Source organism: Tachysurus fulvidraco, chromosome 2 (genome assembly GCF_022655615.1).
Source record: "Tachysurus fulvidraco isolate hzauxx_2018 chromosome 2, HZAU_PFXX_2.0, whole genome shotgun sequence".
In the NCBI taxonomy this organism is placed as follows: Eukaryota; Metazoa; Chordata; class Actinopteri; order Siluriformes; family Bagridae; genus Tachysurus; species Tachysurus fulvidraco.
Genome location: NC_062519.1, coordinates 19,493,441 through 19,512,345, shown reverse-complemented (window position 1 = coordinate 19,512,345; position 18,905 = coordinate 19,493,441). Strand labels below are relative to the sequence as shown.

At 39.4% G+C, this 18,905-nt stretch overlaps 1 protein-coding gene across 2 annotated transcripts; it reads right to left on the bottom strand.

Annotated features, from left to right (window-relative positions):
* Positions 1-438: 438 nt before the first annotated feature.
* col6a2 (collagen, type VI, alpha 2) lies at positions 439-18,320 on the bottom strand. 2 transcript variants are annotated; one of them, XM_027171451.2, is made up of 28 exons: positions 18,129-18,313; positions 12,401-12,490; positions 11,581-12,200; positions 11,413-11,433; positions 11,228-11,293; positions 11,086-11,139; positions 9,181-9,225; positions 9,053-9,079; positions 8,937-8,963; positions 8,779-8,823; positions 8,646-8,699; positions 8,501-8,563; positions 8,361-8,423; positions 8,222-8,275; positions 8,101-8,136; positions 7,946-8,008; positions 7,798-7,860; positions 7,636-7,698; positions 7,438-7,500; positions 6,728-6,778; positions 6,551-6,649; positions 6,357-6,419; positions 5,717-5,752; positions 5,573-5,618; positions 5,338-5,490; positions 4,620-5,075; positions 4,459-4,497; positions 439-1,891 (listed from the first exon to the last, which is right to left on the bottom strand). In XM_027171451.2, exons 2-28 carry the CDS (start codon positions 12,486-12,488, stop codon positions 1,284-1,286), a joined length of 3,066 nt encoding a protein of 1,021 aa, XP_027027252.1. In that variant the 5' UTR covers positions 12,489-12,490; positions 18,129-18,313; the 3' UTR covers positions 439-1,283. The 2 variants fall into 2 exon arrangements, with proteins under 2 accessions (XP_027027252.1, XP_027027253.1); XM_027171452.2 differs by having other exon boundaries at positions 1,809-3,927; positions 18,129-18,320.
* Positions 18,321-18,905: the final 585 nt, after the last annotated feature.

Here is an 18,905-nt window from a genome sequence, read left to right as displayed (position 1 = left end):
ACCTGTCCAGTTTCATCTGAAAAGTGTCCCAGACCACCTCCTGAAGGGGTTTGTACCATAGGTTTTATATCCGTCTACAAAACGTTTCTGAGGGCATTTAGACCTGGTCTTTTTAAAATCGGATAGATATCGGATCACAGAAAATGCAGGAAGTGACCAGGTGTAAAAAGCCCCCAAGAGAGAACCATTTTATAAAAAGTAACAGGAGCCAAAAAGAAATACAGCATTAAGCTTAAGCAGCACTAGTTAATGAGTAACTGCATTAGTTTGTGTTAAACTGTGTTTAGTTTATTGTATTATTATGTTTAAAAGCTCTGTGTGCCATTGTGTATGTAATGTGTGTTGTTTCTACAAAATACAACGGTCTTAAAAATGTGAAATAAAAATTTCAAATTTTATGTCTCATGTTGATAACAAAAACAACCACATCGACATAGGTTCAGTTTACAACCTGTTTTATTGTACTAACACTGAAGTTGACAAAAAGTAATGGATTTCATCCTTCAAGTGTCTACAGAATGTCGGTCATCTTCATGGAACGAGCAAATTTTATGACTACATCTAATTACAGCATCGATTGTGGACATTCTCTTGTTTATAACTACGTACATGAACATAACTTTAATAGTTATTTAATATGAAAGTTTAACTTGAAACACTTTGCCAAGCAGGAGTGCACTCAGAGTAATTACACAAGAAGCGGTTGTGTGACTGGTTCCCTGTGTTAAGGACGTAAAACCATGATGACAAAACTTGAGACTTTATGAATTGTGATATTAATGAAGTCTGACATTAAACCTGACTAGGACTGACACCGAGAGAGAATGAGGATTTGCCTAGATATACAGGAAAAAACTCCAGTCTTGCACTAGTTTAGCACCTTAGTGTGTATACAAAACAGTCCAGGTAATTTGGTTAAAAAAATACAGAAATTTACTGAAAGCACACAATCTACAAGGGCGTATTGTATGCTGAAACATTAATCGGTCAGTAATTTAAGTGTTTCTCATGTAACTTTACTATAGTGTCTTCTTGTTCCCTTCTCCCAAATCCATTGGTACAATATATAGTGAGCATGATAATGAGTGTGTGACCCACATATATTATTCTAGTGAACCTGAAGAGAGTCAGCTTTAAAAAAAAAAAAAATCTACTTTTTAAACCATATATGAAAACTACATACTGCAAATTCAGATAATGACCCCAATGACCAAGCTGACTCCAATAGCACACCAGTTTCCCCATTACATAAATGTGAACTTAAGATGTGAACCCCATCATCCTCAGCAGACCCATCTAATGAAACGTTCAAAGAAGCTGGATTTGGACAGTTGGGAGTAATCTTTCCCTCTGAAAATAGCTGTCTGGTCTCCCAGAGCAAGCTTTGTCAGCACTTCCTTGTCAACAGCTTCATCTTTGCCCATGGCGATGACAGTGGGCACACCCTCTGCACGGCGCATGGAGCTTATACCTTCCTCCAGATTCTTCTTTTCGGTGATTCCATCAGTGATAAAGACAAAGGAGATTTCAGCGTTGCTTCGAGTTAAGCGGGTGTTTCCGCTCTGCAGGATGTTGTTGATTGCATAGGTAATGGCACTGCCCACGTTGGAAGACGCGTCCATGTACCTCATGTTTGAAAGGCCGTCAGAGATGACAGTGAAATTGTGTGTAAGTTTGAAGATTGCATCCTGACGGTTTTCACCACCGTACTGTACCAGAGCCACACGAGCTTTATTTTTGTCCCTAGCGTTCTGAGCCAAGGTCAGGCGGTGAGCCACGTTCTCCACAAACTCACGAACGCTCTGAAAGTTATCCGAGCCCAGACGTTCAGAACCATCCAGTAAGAACACAAGATCAACAGGACGCTGAATGCAACTGGCTACTGCTGGCTCTGTGGGAGAGAAAATACAAAATATTGATCACAGATTAACAGCTCATAAAAATCTTTCTCTCTGACCTTCAATATATGCCTAGTTGCATCTTACAGTGATGACACAGTGGGTCGATTTCCTGGTTTCAGAGCTGACAAAACTCCTAATTACAGTACATATCTTGAAAAAAATTGAAGGACTACAATGAATATAGGTGTATGATGGGAAATGCGTCACTCAGTAGATAACGGTATATTCAGGGACGTGACATCAACAAAGCTAAATGTCTAAGCCTTGATGTCTGACTATATTTGGGACAGAAAATACAGAACTGTCTAGCTGGGTAACAGGAAGCAAGCTTTCTAAAAAAAAAAACAGCATAATTAGCTACCATAATGTTATCTATTAGTGTTACATGAATAGACATTTTACTGATAGTGAGCTACTTAGCTGAGATGAAATGTGCACTACAGAGATAGGGCCCAGAATTACCCCTCCTGTAAAAGTGCTATCAGCGCAGCCATCATCTGTCGGCTTTTTTTCTTTTCTTTCAAAGCCTTCAGAAATCTGGACTGGTTTGTCAGTAGGAACTCCCAGGGATTGTATACATATTGCCATGTTGCATGCTGGGTATTGTAGCTTTGTTAAAAAATGGGCAGCAAGTGATACAGTCCTGCACGACAGAATAAATTCGTACCACAACAAACAGCATATTAAGTGCTAGATTTATATGCAAACCAGATAAAATAACAGGCTCAATCCTACAAAGCGGAGTCACGGGTCTCTGATCACGAATCCAAACAAATGATCCTTAGCTGTTAGTTGAAATGGACAATAACAAACTAAAAACTAAAACTTTTTTTGTTTGCAGTATGTTTATTCAATATGATCTTGCAGTCTTGGAGCTTTTTTCTAATTGCACATGTAATATACAACATTAATACAATAACATACAATAACGATGCAGCATTTTGTATTCGCAATCCTACAAGCTACTCTACAGTAACTTAAGATTTCACCCCAAATTAAAGTGAATTGCTGAATGGAAATGGCAGAGAGGTTATGTATCAGATCATGAAAACTATTATATTGCCTAGGCTGTGGAGGAAATAAAGCCCGCCGGTACTGTGCAAAGTGCAAAACTTTATCAGATAATCCTGATGTGGATTACTCAAAATGTAATATTTACACATAGCATGAGTTATGCTTATCACTGCCATATCTTTGACATGGATACTGCTGAATATATCCCTCTGCGGAGCCAAAACGCCTCCGACTTCCTGAGGGTTTAAGCAGCCTGGCCCAGATTAATAACATTAAGATGTGCAGGCAAGAAAAGCACTCAGTCTGTCCGGATGCCTTAATTCTATCTCTTAGTTTTGTTCAAGTAGATATATATATTTTATATAAACAAAATAAAAGTTTTTTTTTTTTTTAAAGCAGCAGGCACTGAGGTCAGGAGAAAGAGGCTTCCATCTTTATAATAATCAGTCCTAAAATGTTAGGTCATTATCATGCTTAGCATCACTGACCACCTTACTGGCCATTGCGCATTAGTGTTTAAATTTTAGCCCTGAATACAGCTGTCTCATATTAATGTTAGTTCAGCAAGCTTGAGATGTCTTTTAGTGATTATAATTTCATTTCCTTTTCACATATTCGTACAGCGAGGCCAAGAGCAACCAGTTTTCATAACCAAAAATATACTGTACAGCCACTTTCTGACAGCCCAGTTTGGCCAAATAATGAGCCGGCACTGCCTAACACAACCCCAAGGCTTTGTTAGGGTCACCCAGGAGATCGCCATAGACAACTCTGAAAGAGTCAATGAACAAATTAGTCCACTGCTGTTTCTCTGTCCCGTTGGCGAACTTGGCTCTCTGGGCTGTGTAGGCCAATGTGGCTACAGCCCTGGTGTAGGCATCGGGGGTCTTGACCTCCTGCAGAGAGTTGAGTAAGTTTGAGACGTTTGGGACAGTAGTTGGGACAACGCTGTTTGACCCTTCCTCTGCAAAGAATCCATGTATGGGGTACCCATTCCAATGAGATGACACATCTGCAAGTGAGCAGCGAGACAATAGTTTTAGGAGTCTCCAAGCGACTGGCTCCGCTCACAGAGCACAGTGCAAACTATGCTTGGACTGACTGGTTTTTAATTAAAAAAAAATCATTAAAGCATGTTTTGTTTATTTAAGGGCTTTTTATTAATTTTATGGGCATTAGTGGCTGTTTGCAGAGCTAATTTATTATTTTGGCCTTCAGAAATATTTGAGATTTTTTGGAAGAAAAATGAAAGAAAAAACAGATCTGAAGCGTCTCGAAGCATGTTCTCACTAGTTCCTTTAAAATGTTAGTCTTTAATCTTTGTTGCTCTTTATATTAGTATTATTCCTGCTTATGTCATTTCTAATATTAACCCCTCTTACCTTTTTAATTTTAAAGGGTGTTGAATTATTGCTCGATATAATATACAATATATATTACAATATATATGCTCGATATAAATATACCGTGAATTTCATGTGTTTGACAGACAACCGACAGACAGTATTTCCAGGAACCCTGTTAAAAATTAATCAAATCTTACCAGCTTTGCATGGAAGGTCAGGGCAGATGATCACTGGGTCTAAAACAATAAAAAGCAAGTTATAAATATTCACAAACATGGAACAGTTTAAAGAATAAGAATGTTATGTAATGCAATGGAGATAAGGTTGCATATACTGTATATGCAGATGGACAACTTACTTGGGCAAAGAACAGTCTCAATCCTGTCAATGAATTCCTCTGCCACCAGGTCAGCAAACCGCTTCATGCCCGTCACTCTGTCTTGTTTGTCACAGGCAATGGACTTCAAACTTTCAGATTCTTCTTCCTCTGCGAACATGTCTCCAACACCAATGGCATTTACATCGATGCTGCTATCCGTGCACAGGTAACCCAGCAGTGCGTCTTGATCCCGGGGATCAAAGCGACCATCGGTGATCACCACCACAGTCACTTTAGCCTTGGAACGTCGACTATCACGGATTAGGTTGTCGTAGGCAAATTTCAGGGCAGACGGAGTCCATGTGCCACCAGCGATCCACTCCAGATTCTTCACAGCATCTTTGAAGGCTGTAAGGGAATCGATCTTGGAGTCGTTTAGCTGGATGGCCTGGAAGGTTCCACTGTGACTGTACTGGACCACACCAACACGTGTTCCTGCAAAAAAAGACAGCACGTCGTTGGAACTAAAGACAGAAAACACTTCTTTAGATGTTTAAAACACTGATTTCTTTAGATGTTAGGTATAGTTGTAAATTGTGGGCAGTCGTGGCCTAATGGTTAGAGAGTCTGACTTGTAACCCGTAGGTTGTGGGTTCGAGTCTCGGGCCGGCCATGACTGAGGTGCCCATGAGCAAGGCACCGAATCCCCCACAACTGCTCCCCGGGCGCTGCAGCATAAATGGCTTTTTGTGCTTGCCTGTCTCTGAGTGAGGATCCTTAGCTATCGAGCCCAATCGGTTGATGGTGTTGATTACAAAGTTCTTCTCCAGAGTGAAGTTTGTTAGTCCCACACTCTCAGAGCTGTCGATCACAAATACAATATCCAGTGCTCCACACCTCTTCTCACAGTCTGAAACAGCACAGAAAAGTGTAAGTAGTGGAAAGCTAAAGCATTTTATATCAACTATACTGACGCAGGAAATGTTGCTTACCACAACACCCACAGGTCTCTCTGATATAGTTCATGACATCACATTCCTGATTAGGTATGAGATAAGCCAATTACTAAATTAAACCTTTAAAAAAGTCATCGTGAAATAAATCCAGAAGAATATTGATTCTTGGTCTGCACTTACTGTAAGACCTGGGTCTCCCTCTGGACCGGGATCACCCTGTCAAAAAGAAGGTTGAGTTCTAAGCACAAAGCCAAACATCATAATGAGGAAAGATTGACCTCACACTCTTGGACAACCATGAAATCATGGCTTTATTTAAATTGACCAAAACCATCTAGGAAGCAGCCGTTCTGCTAGTTTTGTTAATGGGGAGGTCAAAGCCAGACTGGTTCGAGATGACTGGAAGGCTATGTATCTCAGATATCTTTGTTTGCAACCAAAAAACATCTCAGAATGCACAGCATATCGAATATTGAGGCAGATGAACTACAACAGTGAAGACCACATTAGGTTCCACATCTGTTTGCCTTGAGCAGGGATCTGAGGCTACCGTGGGCACAAGTTCAGTGCTGACACATGATTGGATATGGAACGTTTACCTGAGGATTTACGGCCTTGCTTAATGGCAGCAAGCTTGGCAGTGGTGGGATCTGAACTTACAAGCTTTCAATCAGTCAGTCAATGTCTTCACCACTAAGCTACATACAGCTGCTCCTGTATTGTATCATTTCTGTATATATTATTATAGTGCATTATTCATTCAAACATATCAGTCCAGTGGATCTCCTTCTGGACTTGTCCAGTGGATATGTCGTCTTACATCTCTTCCTGGTTCTCCATTAGGCCCCCTTTTTCCAGGCTCTCCTTCAGGTCCAGGATCTCCCTACCATAAAGAGCATAAAGAACATCCTTATTCTTCACATACACATCTTCAGTCACTGGCTATTCTAGAAATCAGCCTCTGATGATCTGAACACTGGACGGAAATAAATCTAGTAGGTGAAGTTTGCTCACAGGTTCTCCTGGTACTCCTTTCTGTCCCGGGTCTCCCTTTTGACCACAGTCTCCTCTGCTGCCCCGAGCTCCAGGTCTACCTTTGACTCCTATGTCACCCTGCAAAAGATATTAACCAAATTACACCGAGATTATTACTCCAATATTTCAATAGTTCTGTTAATCGGGTTACAGTACCGTTGGCCCCCTGGATCCAGGGTAGTTGAACCCTTGTCTACCTCTGTCACCCTGTGGCATAAGATAGAATAACATGAACTTAGAGCATTTGTGTGATTACAACAGAAGCAAAGGTGGCACAGCTATTAAATAAGCAAAAAAAACAGAAAACACTGCATTAAAAATCAGCACAATTCTGTAGATAATAATATTACAATCGGGATAAATACAGATCTTTCTGCTACGTTCCACAGTATGATCTGGACTTTACAGTAAAACTTTCTGGATGATGATAAAGGTACAATTGTTGGGAGGAATACATATGCTGCATCCTCTTATCAGTATAATATGTTCTTCTTCTCACTCTAACTCTTTCTGCGGATTTTTGTATTCTAGATTTGATAGAAATTTTTGATAGATTTGTCTAAAGAAAACAAATAATGTCCATGATGTATTGTTTTAAGATACGCAGATAAACACGCAGCTTATTGTTATTTTACATTTTATGTATTATGATCATATGATTTGTTTGGTATTTCATTTTCTTTTATCAAGTTTATCTAGAAACCATGACCCAAAACTGTATACATGTTTCTGGCCCTTTGTAAGTCAGGTCAGTTTGTTACTGGATATAAATTCTGTTCTGTTCAAAGCACTCCATGTTGTTTCTTTATACAGTATGGGTGTTTTTTTTTAATTTTTTTATAGATTTGCTGGAATGTTGGACGTACGATTGCTCCCGGGGGTCCTGGATCACCTCTTGGTCCAGCATCTCCAGGGTCACCACGGCTTCCCTACCACAAAGAATAACCATTTAAGATTTCTTAACACTTTATATGACATTTAATATGTTAACGAGTTAAAACCAACTCCAAAATTTCTGATCCAAAAGGAATAATGTAACTCAAAGTAGCTGTTTGCAGTCTTACATTTCTTCCTGGCTCTCCTATTTGTCCTGCTGGACCTCTGGGTCCTGGAAGTCCTTGATCTCCCTAAACACATTCAGAATTTATAAGCTTAATCTCTGGATGCATTAATAATCTTGTAATCATAATCAAATCTTTGTTGTTATTATTAAACTGAATCACTACCTTGGTTCCTTTACTGCCAGCTTCACCTGGAAGCCCTCTTAGACCTTCAGATCCCGGTTCACCCTGAAACACATACCAGTTCTTACTCAGACACTGAGGCAATAGAATTAATGCCTTAATTCACAGGGATAAAACAATCAGCTCGTACCTTTTCTCCCTTTGGCCCATCTGATCCCTGGCTTCCCTTTGGTCCAGGGTCTCCTCTTCTTCCCTAATGAGACGAAAGAAAGGATCGGCTTTCAGTCTCGTATGACATTGCAGTGGATAAAGATTACGTAGCGATACATGAATGTTTTCACCTACAGTGTCGCCTTTATTGCCAGGGCCTCCAGCTGTTCCCTGAAAAACAAAAGGAAAGCTTTACAAGAAGGAACATTTCTTAACATAAACAGACTAGCAGGAAGAAAAAAAGGCATATACTAACTTGAGGGCCCTTTTGCCCAGGGATACCTGGTGTACCTGGACTACCTGTCTCACCCTGCAGGAAGTATTATTATTATTATTATTATTATTATTATTATTATTAATTATATGAATTCTTCTCTTTGACTTATTTGGTGTACCTTGGGACCAGGTTCTCCTGGTGGACCAGGTGGTCCTTCTCTCCCAGGTCGACCTGCATCTCCCTAGAAACAAAGATTTCAGGTCACTGCACAGTAAAAGTACAAAAGTAATTTTTTTCTCTGTTAAATTAATCTAATACCTTCTCTCCAGGAGCTCCCTTTGGACCACTGTCTCCTACACCTCCAGCAAAACCAGCAGGACCCTGTTAATAGAGCACACATCAATAATCACACACTAATTACCCAGTCTGCTTTTTGCCAACACAAGGCACATCACACACCTACCGTGTCACCTGATTCGCCTTTACAGCCAGAAGCCCCGATGCGGCCAATTTTGCCCTGCAAATGAATTATAATTGTTTTTAATCGATAACTTCAGAAATATTAACTTCCATCCGTTTCAGTCTCCCGCTCTTACCTTCTGACCATCAGTACCGTTGCGTCCTGGAATGCCTGCAACTCCCTAGAAAACAGAAGAAATCAAATATATTACATGATATTTATAGAAAAGTGCCAGAAATGAATAATATGACTGATTAAAAGGAGCTATAAAGACAGAATGATGAATGACTTTACCTTCCTTCCTGTTGAGCCAATTTCTCCCTATGATAAACAATCAAATGATTTATTAAATAATGACATTAAACATTTAAGCACTTTTATATGCCATATTAAGAAAAAACAACAACTACCTTTTCACCTTTGTGACCACGGTCTCCCTATTACAAAAGAAAATAAAAATAGGACAAAAAAATAAAATCAGACACATAATATGTGGAATCGACACTAAATCACTGAATGTAGATGATGAAATACTTACTTTTGGTCCAGGGTAACCAATAGGACCTTCAATCCCAGGATCACCCTTTAAGTATACACAGAATAAAATGAAAGTTTGCATCATAGAGCTGTAGGTTCATGTCCATTACAATGATCAACTGCTAGTCCAAGTAAAGTTAGAATACGTTCCTGACTGAAATGAAAAAATCTAACACATGCAAAAGTAATTAGTATTATATTAAATTTTACAATTAAATCCATCAGAAAGCACAACACGCAAAATGTTAAGGAGCGACGCATGAAACGAGATGTAAATGAAACGAATATAAAAAAAATAATCCTTCGGAATCAAGCAACTCTCTACAACAAATTTCTGTCTTCTATTTTTGTTCCTTTCAGTCATTTTAAGTATTTAATACATTTCTACACTTATTATTCACTTTAATTTATTATATACTTTATAAATCATTACATTAGTTTATATTTATTTTCTAAGATGCAGAAAGATCATTCACATCAGATAGAAATAAATATAACATATACAGTAGTTACTGAAAAGAAGGAGTTTTTCCTGCCCAAACTTACTCACTTTACTCTTATTCAAGTTGTTACTGTTCTACAGTTTAATGCAGTAAAACTAATAGCACCCTTAGCACTAATAGCACCCTTACCAAGGTGCACTAATTAGGGTTTACTAATGAAATTAAATAACATGCAACCGTTAATGTTGAAGCTGGCAGTGGTGTAAAGTTTGGTATAGTGAAACAGGTCTATTCCAAATGCCTAAGAAACACTAACAGCTTTGTTAGCAGTATATTGATAATCATTCATTCATCTTCTACCGCTTATCCGAACTTCTCAGGTCACGGGGAGCCTGTGAGTATCTCAGGCGTCATCGGGCATCGAGGCAGGATACACCCTGGACGGAGTGCCAACCCATCACAGGGCGCACACACACACACACTCTCATTCACTCACACACACACACACACACACACACACACACTACGGACAATTTTCAAGAGATACCAATCAACCTACCATGCAGGTCTTTGGACCGGGGGAGGAAACCGGAGTACCCGGAGGAAACCCCCGAGGCACGGGGAGAACATGCAAACTCCACACACACAAGGCGGAGGCGGGAATCGAACCCCCAACCCTTGAGGTGTGAGGCGAACGTGCTAACCACTAAGCCACCGTGCCCCCCGTGTATATTGATATTATTATTATATATATATTGACAGTAACGTTCTTTTTACATAATTTAAATGCTTGTAGCATAGAATTATATAATAATGAAAGTGGTATTAATGGAATGTTAAAAATGTGCAGGAAGATTTTACGGATGTTCATGTTTACGGCCTTCGTGTGGGAAGTTCTGACCAGCATGAACAGGTGTATTTGTGTAAAATATTTAAAATAAAAAGATGCTTTGAAGGTTGTAATTGTCAGGACTTTGCTTGGACATTCTCTGCAGGAACATTAGGGGGCGTTATGGCAGCGTCACGTGTCACGCGTGTTCTCATCTCTTCTCACCTGTTCTTTAATTGAGCGTCTATTACCTTGCTTATTTATTTTCTCCACGTCGAGTCCTCGTCTTTTCCACGTTTGGCTTGGTTTGCCGTGTCATTTTCATGTATTTCGTTGTTCTTTTTTTCCTGTCTGTGTTTCTTGTGTTGTTAATAAAGCGTGTTTTAGTTATCTCTAAACATTTGGCCTGGTTTTTATCCATGAAGTCACCAGTTTTTCTGACAGTTATTACATTTGTTTCGTACTTATTTTGTTAGACTTCGTACTTTAGGTATGTTAATAACTCTATGCATTGCAGTGCATTCTCTAAAAATAATATACCAAAGTGTTCTAAAATGTTTACACTGAATGACACTGAAGCATTAACTATGAACAATAAAGACTTGAGATGTGACTGGAGAACGTTTGTACTCACAGGGTGGCCTCTGTCACCTTTGGGACCCACAGAACCACTGTCTCCTTTGGCACCCTGTAATAAATTACAGTAAAATGTAAAAAATTATAAGTATATATTAAGTGCAATTAAATGTAATGCATGTGATGAAATCCCAACTCACTTTCTGACCCCTGGGACCGACTGGACCAGGAGGTCCGGGTGTTTGCAGGCACTTCACACTGTAGCACTGTCAGAAAAACACAATTAAAGGTAAAATAAGGTTTTTGTGCATTAACGGTCCGCTACTGTTATACAGCATATGATGGTTTTGGTATATTAGGAGTGAAATGACTCAAGGGATCTTACCTCTTGATAAGCTAGATGCAGCTGGGGAACAACAAAAAAGGGAGGCAGATTAAAATGAGTCACTTCCACACACTCGAATCACAAAGTACAAACTAAATGATAAGTGAACACAAACTGATAAAGCGAAAAAAAAAAAAGCCAGGACAAACAAGTGAAGCGAGACATTACCATGGTGTTGTAAATGCGATCAATATGTTCTGTTAAAAGCTCAGGTCGTCCTCTGGAGAGATCGACAGCCATGTAGTTGTCGCGGTAAACCCCGACAGGAGAATTAGCGATTTCTCTAAGGCCTAGTTCCTCTAGGCTGTTGGATGATGCTATGGAAAATATCTTAATGCCCTTGTCCCGAGCCCGCTCGGCTGCCACCTTGATGCCGCCACAGGGGTTCCCGGTCACATGGCCGTCCGTGATGACGACCGCGTATCGCTGCGTCTTGGCGTTGCTCGGAGAATCGGGTCTTTGAATCATAATCTCTTCACTCATTTTCTGGATGGCACAGTCAATAAAGGTGCCCTTGCCCAAGTAACGAACCTCTTTTAATTTCCTGATGAATTCATCCTTGCTGGTGAGTTTGCTAATGATCGACTGTGTCATGGAGAAATGCAGTCCACCCACAGCCCAGTTAAACTTCACCTTGCCTTTGTAATCTACGTCTTCCAGCTTTTCGACAAATTTCTTGGTGAAATTTGTCACACTGTCAACCAGGCTGCCTGGTGGAGGCTCCTGGAGAGCGATGGTCTCTGACGTATCGATAACGAAATACAGGTCTATGGGGCATTCGTCCGATTCTGATGAAAATAACACGAGCAGTCGGGTTAGAAAATCTCACAATACTTCATAAAACAGCACCATGTGTTACAAAAACTGGATTAATTCATCACAAATGTATTCTGTTGTAGTTATTTGAGTATATTAGAATCTGCTGTTACACACTATATATAAGAAGCAGTGAAGCAGTGGAGTGATCAGTGTAGTGGGCAGAACTCACTGTGACAGTCCAGCGCCTGGCCGACTGACGCCATGTGCAGTAAGCACAGGATAATCGCTTTAAACAGCATCGTCCTCCTCTTCCACATTCCTGAAGGAAAACACATGGTCAGGGACAGTATAGCTTTACAGTTTAAACACAGATCTTAAAAATGAAAGTTCTGAGCTCATCACAACTTTGACCTTCCACAGAAAGCTTTTCCAATTCCTGAATAAAATGATTTCATTCCAACAAAATAGCACAGACGCATATTTTCCACATCAGTAGCAGGTTATATCTATTGGCCAGGAAACTTTAGGGGAAAAAAACCTTTCCTGTGTCAGTTCTTTTAAAATCTGTCCTGGGTCTTAAACCTAATAAAAGTCATTCAATAATATGCAAAAATATTTAAGTAAAAATAGGAAAATTTTATTTACAACTTTTATTCCTCGTCGTCATTGTTAGACAGTGTTAAGTCTGTAAGACCTTCATTTTTAAGTGCTATTAGACTTTATCCATTCTTACTGTAAGAAACCATCGTATATATAAAATAGTATCTAAATAGGAGAGATAAATTCTTATACCAATATTTGCACAAATGCTAAACCCATTTTAATAGTTATTCAGTATAATTATATTAAAATATAAATGTCTTATAGAGGTATAATGTTATAATGTATAAAATCTCTTTTTGTTAACAAGGTCTCAGTGTTGATTGTTGAGGTCTTCCTGACTTTTTTCCAAGTTACATGTTCTCCCCGTGCCTCGGGGTTTCCTCCGCGTACTCCGGTTTCCTCCCCCGGTCCAAAGACATGCATGGTAGGTTGATTGGCATCTCTGGAAAATTGTCCATAGTGTGTGTGTGTGAGTGAATGAGAGAGTGTGTGTGCCCTGTGATGGGTTGGCACTCCGTCCAAGGTGTATCCTGCCTCGATGCCTGATGACGCCTGAGATAGGCACAGGCTCCCCGTGACCCGAGAAGTTCGGATAAGCGGTAGGAAATAAATGAATGAATGAATGAATAGCATTGAATAAGTTTGGTCAGTAGTACCAAAAAAACTTCTCATCAGTAAATACTACATCCCATATTTATAATTGATTTCATGTGTCTTGAGAATCGAGGATATGTTTTCAGAACTGATAAAAACAGACATCTTCTTCTACAAAAGAGTCAAAACCTAAAGAAAAAAAATCCGATTAGCCAAAGTAGTAGGTAGTCAGATAAACAGATACTGCTACAGACTGCTGCTGTATCTGTACAAGAATTTGATAAATTGCACTTAGGAAATAAACACCTGCACAATCTTCTCTATCCTAAATGCCTCTAACCTATGTGATCAGATAAACCAAATCCCACCCCTCAGACAGCTCCTCCATATCACACAACACCAACCAGGCAGGATGGAGGCTATCACATGCTTCCTCCAAGACATATGAGGCCAGCAGACTGAATCTGTTCGAACTGCTGCTCATGCAAATTCAGAGGGTTGTGGAACAAACTTGGAGTAAAGCATTCAAATGCATGATTGGTTAGTGTTGCTGTGACTCATCTCTCCTTCGACACTCACACGAATTATTCATGTCTGCTTCAAGATCTAGAAGGAAGTGTGAACTGGTGTAAAACCCAGAATCTATACTTAAAAGAAAATTTTGCATCCAGAATGTCCATTAAAGGTGGGGTCTCCGATATTTGAGAAATGCTTCAGAAAACTGCGTTGGGCCACCAAACAAAACAAAAACAAAACAAAAGTGTAGCCAATGAGCAGAAAGGGGTGTGTCTTGTCGATATGGGTGGAGAGAGTGTTCAGTGTGCATGTGTGACATTAGCATAAAGCGGTTTTAACATTGACATGGAGGATAAAAACAAAGAAAGAAAGAGAAGAAAGACTTATGATAAGGCAAGAAGTAGGACGTGTTAATATAGGATCAGCTTTCCAGTGCTGGAGAGAACTGAAGGAGCAGGAAGTTGGCCACATATTCACAGGTTGGAGTTTCCCGAGTCAATAACTCCTGAGCTAAACGCTGTTACTACACAAATAACACCTCTTTTCTATTGTAGTAATGTAGAGAGGCAGCTACAACTGCGGCCTGACTCAGTTTTCTGAAGCATTTCTCAAATATCGGAGACCCCACCTTTAACAAAACATAACTGAAACCATCCTGGTTCCTAAGATCCTAAGATCAGTGACCTGACTGATTACAGACCAGTCACTCTAACATCTAAAGTGACGAAGAACCTCAGAAACACTACCAAAGACCAGACCTGGAACATCTGGCCCATATATGAAGACTCAGATCATAAATCAAAATCACTCAGTCTAAACTGCTGAACTTCACCTGACAGACAGTAGTGTGTCTTTCCAAACACACATCAGATGTGCCAGGCAAAGAGTCAATACATTTTCAATACAGTAAGACTTGAAACTTTCTGACGCAAATCTGACACCTCACTGTTTAGCCTCGTTTCTGATGTGCAGCTCTTCAGAGACACATTTCTAACTTCTATCAACTTTCAAATCCCTTCAAAGTGGAAGAACCGATCCAGTCCATCACGTCCATACGTTAAAAATGTATTCTAAATATATAGAGTTATTAATGAGGACTGACCTTATATACACTATTTGACGTGTCCTACTTGCTCTTACGTATACAAAGCCGATAGTATAACACACAAAGATGTTCTGTCCACATTCAGCAGCACTCATTATCTTCTCTGAACATGATCAATTCTGCATACATGTATAACTGGTTCATTTTCTTATATTCATGTGGATATGGAATTCCATGACGGTTCATTTGTAGGTAGCTTTAGTAATCCACACTGAGCACAATGCATAAAATCATGCAGATACAGGTCCAGATATCCACACCGGACATCTCACTGACTTTGTGGCATGGCTGCTGGTGCTAAATGAGCTTGAGGTTTGGTTATTTATATACCAATATACCAATATATGTTCTACAGATTTCAAAGAACATGACCAAAAAAATTTAAATGAATTGTTATCAAAGTGTCTAGCTGAGAGGAGGTTTTAAACTTAATTCAGATCACTTTCCTTTACAATCATGGTGATTTCAGGCAGATAGGTATCGAGAATCTGTGGCTACACACAGACTCACAAATACTGGACAGCTGAAGGCTGGAAAAAGACCAGAGAGCCATTCATAGTTCAGACAAAAGGATAAGACGGTATTATGCTTTCCTCCAGGCTGTAAGTCTAGTCTCATTTCTTACATCCTGTTCTCTGGATGTTCACTATTTATGTAACACCAATTCACTACATCTAGAAAAGTCACTTACATACTGTTTAAAAATTATTTTTTCATTTTTAATAGACATTAAGAAACAACGCAGTTGTAGCTACTAAAGGTCAGTTTACATAAGAAGTTTATAATGCATCATTAGCTGTAAACAAGCTTAGCTTTCAGGTAGCTGTCACAGACATTCAATTAAATAATTTGTCATACACATTTCTGTCTTTACCGAGCCAACAAGACCGAGACAACTAACTAAAAAGACATCTTCACTAAAACATTGTGTAAGGTTATCAACAACAGAAAAACACACGTCTCCTGCTAAAAGCCGACGTGGTTCGAACTTGTTTAATATGTTTAATATTATTCATTGGTTTATACTGATTGAAAATGTCTGATAAGTCAATTTCCATTCCACCTGCATGTGCACATGAATATACACTAAATACAACATTTGGATTAAAGGCCATCATTCTTCAACAGAATTCAGTGCCGCATGGAACGTACGATTTATTCCACTTAGGTAAGACATCAAAACAAGCAGAAATGTATGAGATGAAGTGATCAACTATCACACCCCCTAATTATCTTCACATACTGTATATCGAATTTACTTGAAACCTGCCTTCATGAAGGTTTAAGGAAGGTGAACAAAGTTGTCATCAGACTGCATGTCTACAGAGAAGTTGGTGAGTTTGATATGTTATTGGGAAATATAAGGTGTCAAGCTGATCTCAGAAGTTCTCTCAGTTTCCAGGCCAGTCCTTTATCTACCGAGGGATCTCAAGTGCTTTGTGGAGGGATGTAACTGTCAAACGACAAGCTGTTTCAATGTTATAAGGAGCATCTTTTAGGGGCTTAGCTTTCTAAAGACAGAGTAGCCCAGAACAAAATATAAAAATATCATATATATATATATATATATATATATATATATATATATATATATATATATATATATATATATATATATCATATAGAAAAATGCTTATTTAATAAAAACATCTTTCACGCCATCAGAACATGTTACAAACCCGTGAGAAATTTTATTTTATATTAACACTGTAATAAAATCACATCTGGTATATTTTAGTCTTGATATGAAGTCTGAAAATAACCTCAAAACCACACAGCGATATCCGGGGTCAATCGAGGCATGTGGGTTTTACTGTCCTCTACTGAGCTTGTACAAACACTGGAATGAAATGTCATTTCTTCAGGTCCATGGTGAAACACTGTGTGACATAAAACGCACCAAACAAAATTCTCGGTCCTTTTCTCCGATATTGGTCAAAATAAATGAACCCAATTAATGGACTAATGAACAGATAAAGATCCATGTCTGCACTTTATAAATCACATTGGCACTAAGTTCTCTCGGTCACGCCTACTATCATGTACAGTACTAGCTTCCAGTGTAATTGCAGTTATAAATATTATTCGATTATTATTTGATTTGATACTCGCTACTCGAGTGGTTGAGGTGTTCGACGGTGGAATGGAAAACTGTGAGTTCAAATCCAGGATCCACCAAACTACCACTGAAGGGCCCTTGAACAAGGCCCATAATCCGTAACTCCTCAGTTGTTTCTTTAACTTTTTTAATTTCAAATTCTTTAACGCTATTAAATCAAACAATTTAACAAACCCTACAAAAGTTAACAAGTTTAGCAGTTCTGGTATTTGCCTTCTGAGCTGTGATGCAAAGCTTTAACTACTGGGCCACAACAACCATCTCGACTAGTTTACACACATTCTACCATTTCTACCACTGAATTAACCGACACTTAAAAGCGGCACTGAACGTATCCGAGAAAGCTGTGGGTGGGTTTTGAGCTACGGGTCAGAAGGATCCCACCTCTGGTTAACATTCAGCATCGATTAAAGTCGCTTCATTCAGTCAAATAAGCAAATGTACTGGATTTTGTGTTATTTTATACTGTTTAAGATGTTTGTGCTGCCAGTAACTTTGTACAATTTAGTCACTCAAAGTTTATACAACTTTAATACAGCTTTAAGACTGGGGCCTAAGCTGGGCTTCATTATTACTAAACTGTAAACAAATTCAGTTAAAATGTCCAGATGTATAAATGTGAAACTATTAAAACTGTCAAGGCTGAAGTTAAACAGTGAAAGAGGTTCAACCATCTCATCTGGAAAAGTTCACATGCGACGCACAACAGACCGACTTCACTGATGTACTTTATTATATTAAAATGATCAAGACCGATGACCTTCATTAGTGATAGAATTATCATTAATAATGGAACTTCTGCTTGCTGGATGATGAAGAACGTGCTTCATCTTGATCTGAGCAAAAGAATATGTCTATGCATTTGGCTTACAGAGTTTATAACATTTCACAAATTAAATGTATATCATGCAGAAGAAACACCAACAGCATTGTGTTATACATCACCAAGCATGGGGAGAAGAAAACTCATCTTTTCTCCATCACACTGTCTGTGAAAACTTCTAAAAAGTTGATACTCACCTCAACTCAACCACAACCGGATCAGAAATCCTTCAGTCAGGATATCCGGGAATAATTAGAAGATCCAGTCTATGGAGCGCACATTCCGACAGAAGGTGAAGCTGGAAAAGGGAAGGAACTCTGTGCAGGAGAAAAGAGGACTCACTGCGAGAGAGTGTGTGTGTGTGTGTGTTTGCGTGTGCGTGTGTGTGTGTGTGTGTGCGCGCCTCCACCCAGAAACTCCCTCCTTCTTTATGCGTGCCAGTGGAGAACCTTGTGCGCACACGGGGGCGCTGTGTGTCCATGCAGCCGAACCCTCAGCCCGCTCCCATTTTATATTCCATACTATTTTATTTAGAGAAGAATGGAGCTTGAGATGGTGGGACGGGGACGAGTTTGGGAATCCCCAATAACCCATTTCCCTGTTTTTAGTGTCACCCATCATTCTTTCAATTCTGACCAGTTTTCCAATGCATGTTGATTGGATAAGGGCGTCTGCCTAATCCTGTAAATGTAAATGTAAATGTCAGGGAAAAGCATCAGTGCTGATGATGCTGCCACCACCATGCTTCACTGTGGGTCAATACAAAGCCGAGAGATGCTGATAATGCTGAGGGATGCATTCATTCCTGTAGCAGAACCTCCATGATGAATTTATTAGTGGTTTGAGTTTCTTAGCCTGAGCAGTGGTAACTGCAATTTCAAAGTGGTTCAAGCCAAGAGCTTGATGTACACTTGTATGCCTCGTGCAGTGATAGCTTTTTATCCCACTGAAATCCTCCTTGAATTAGAGGCAAA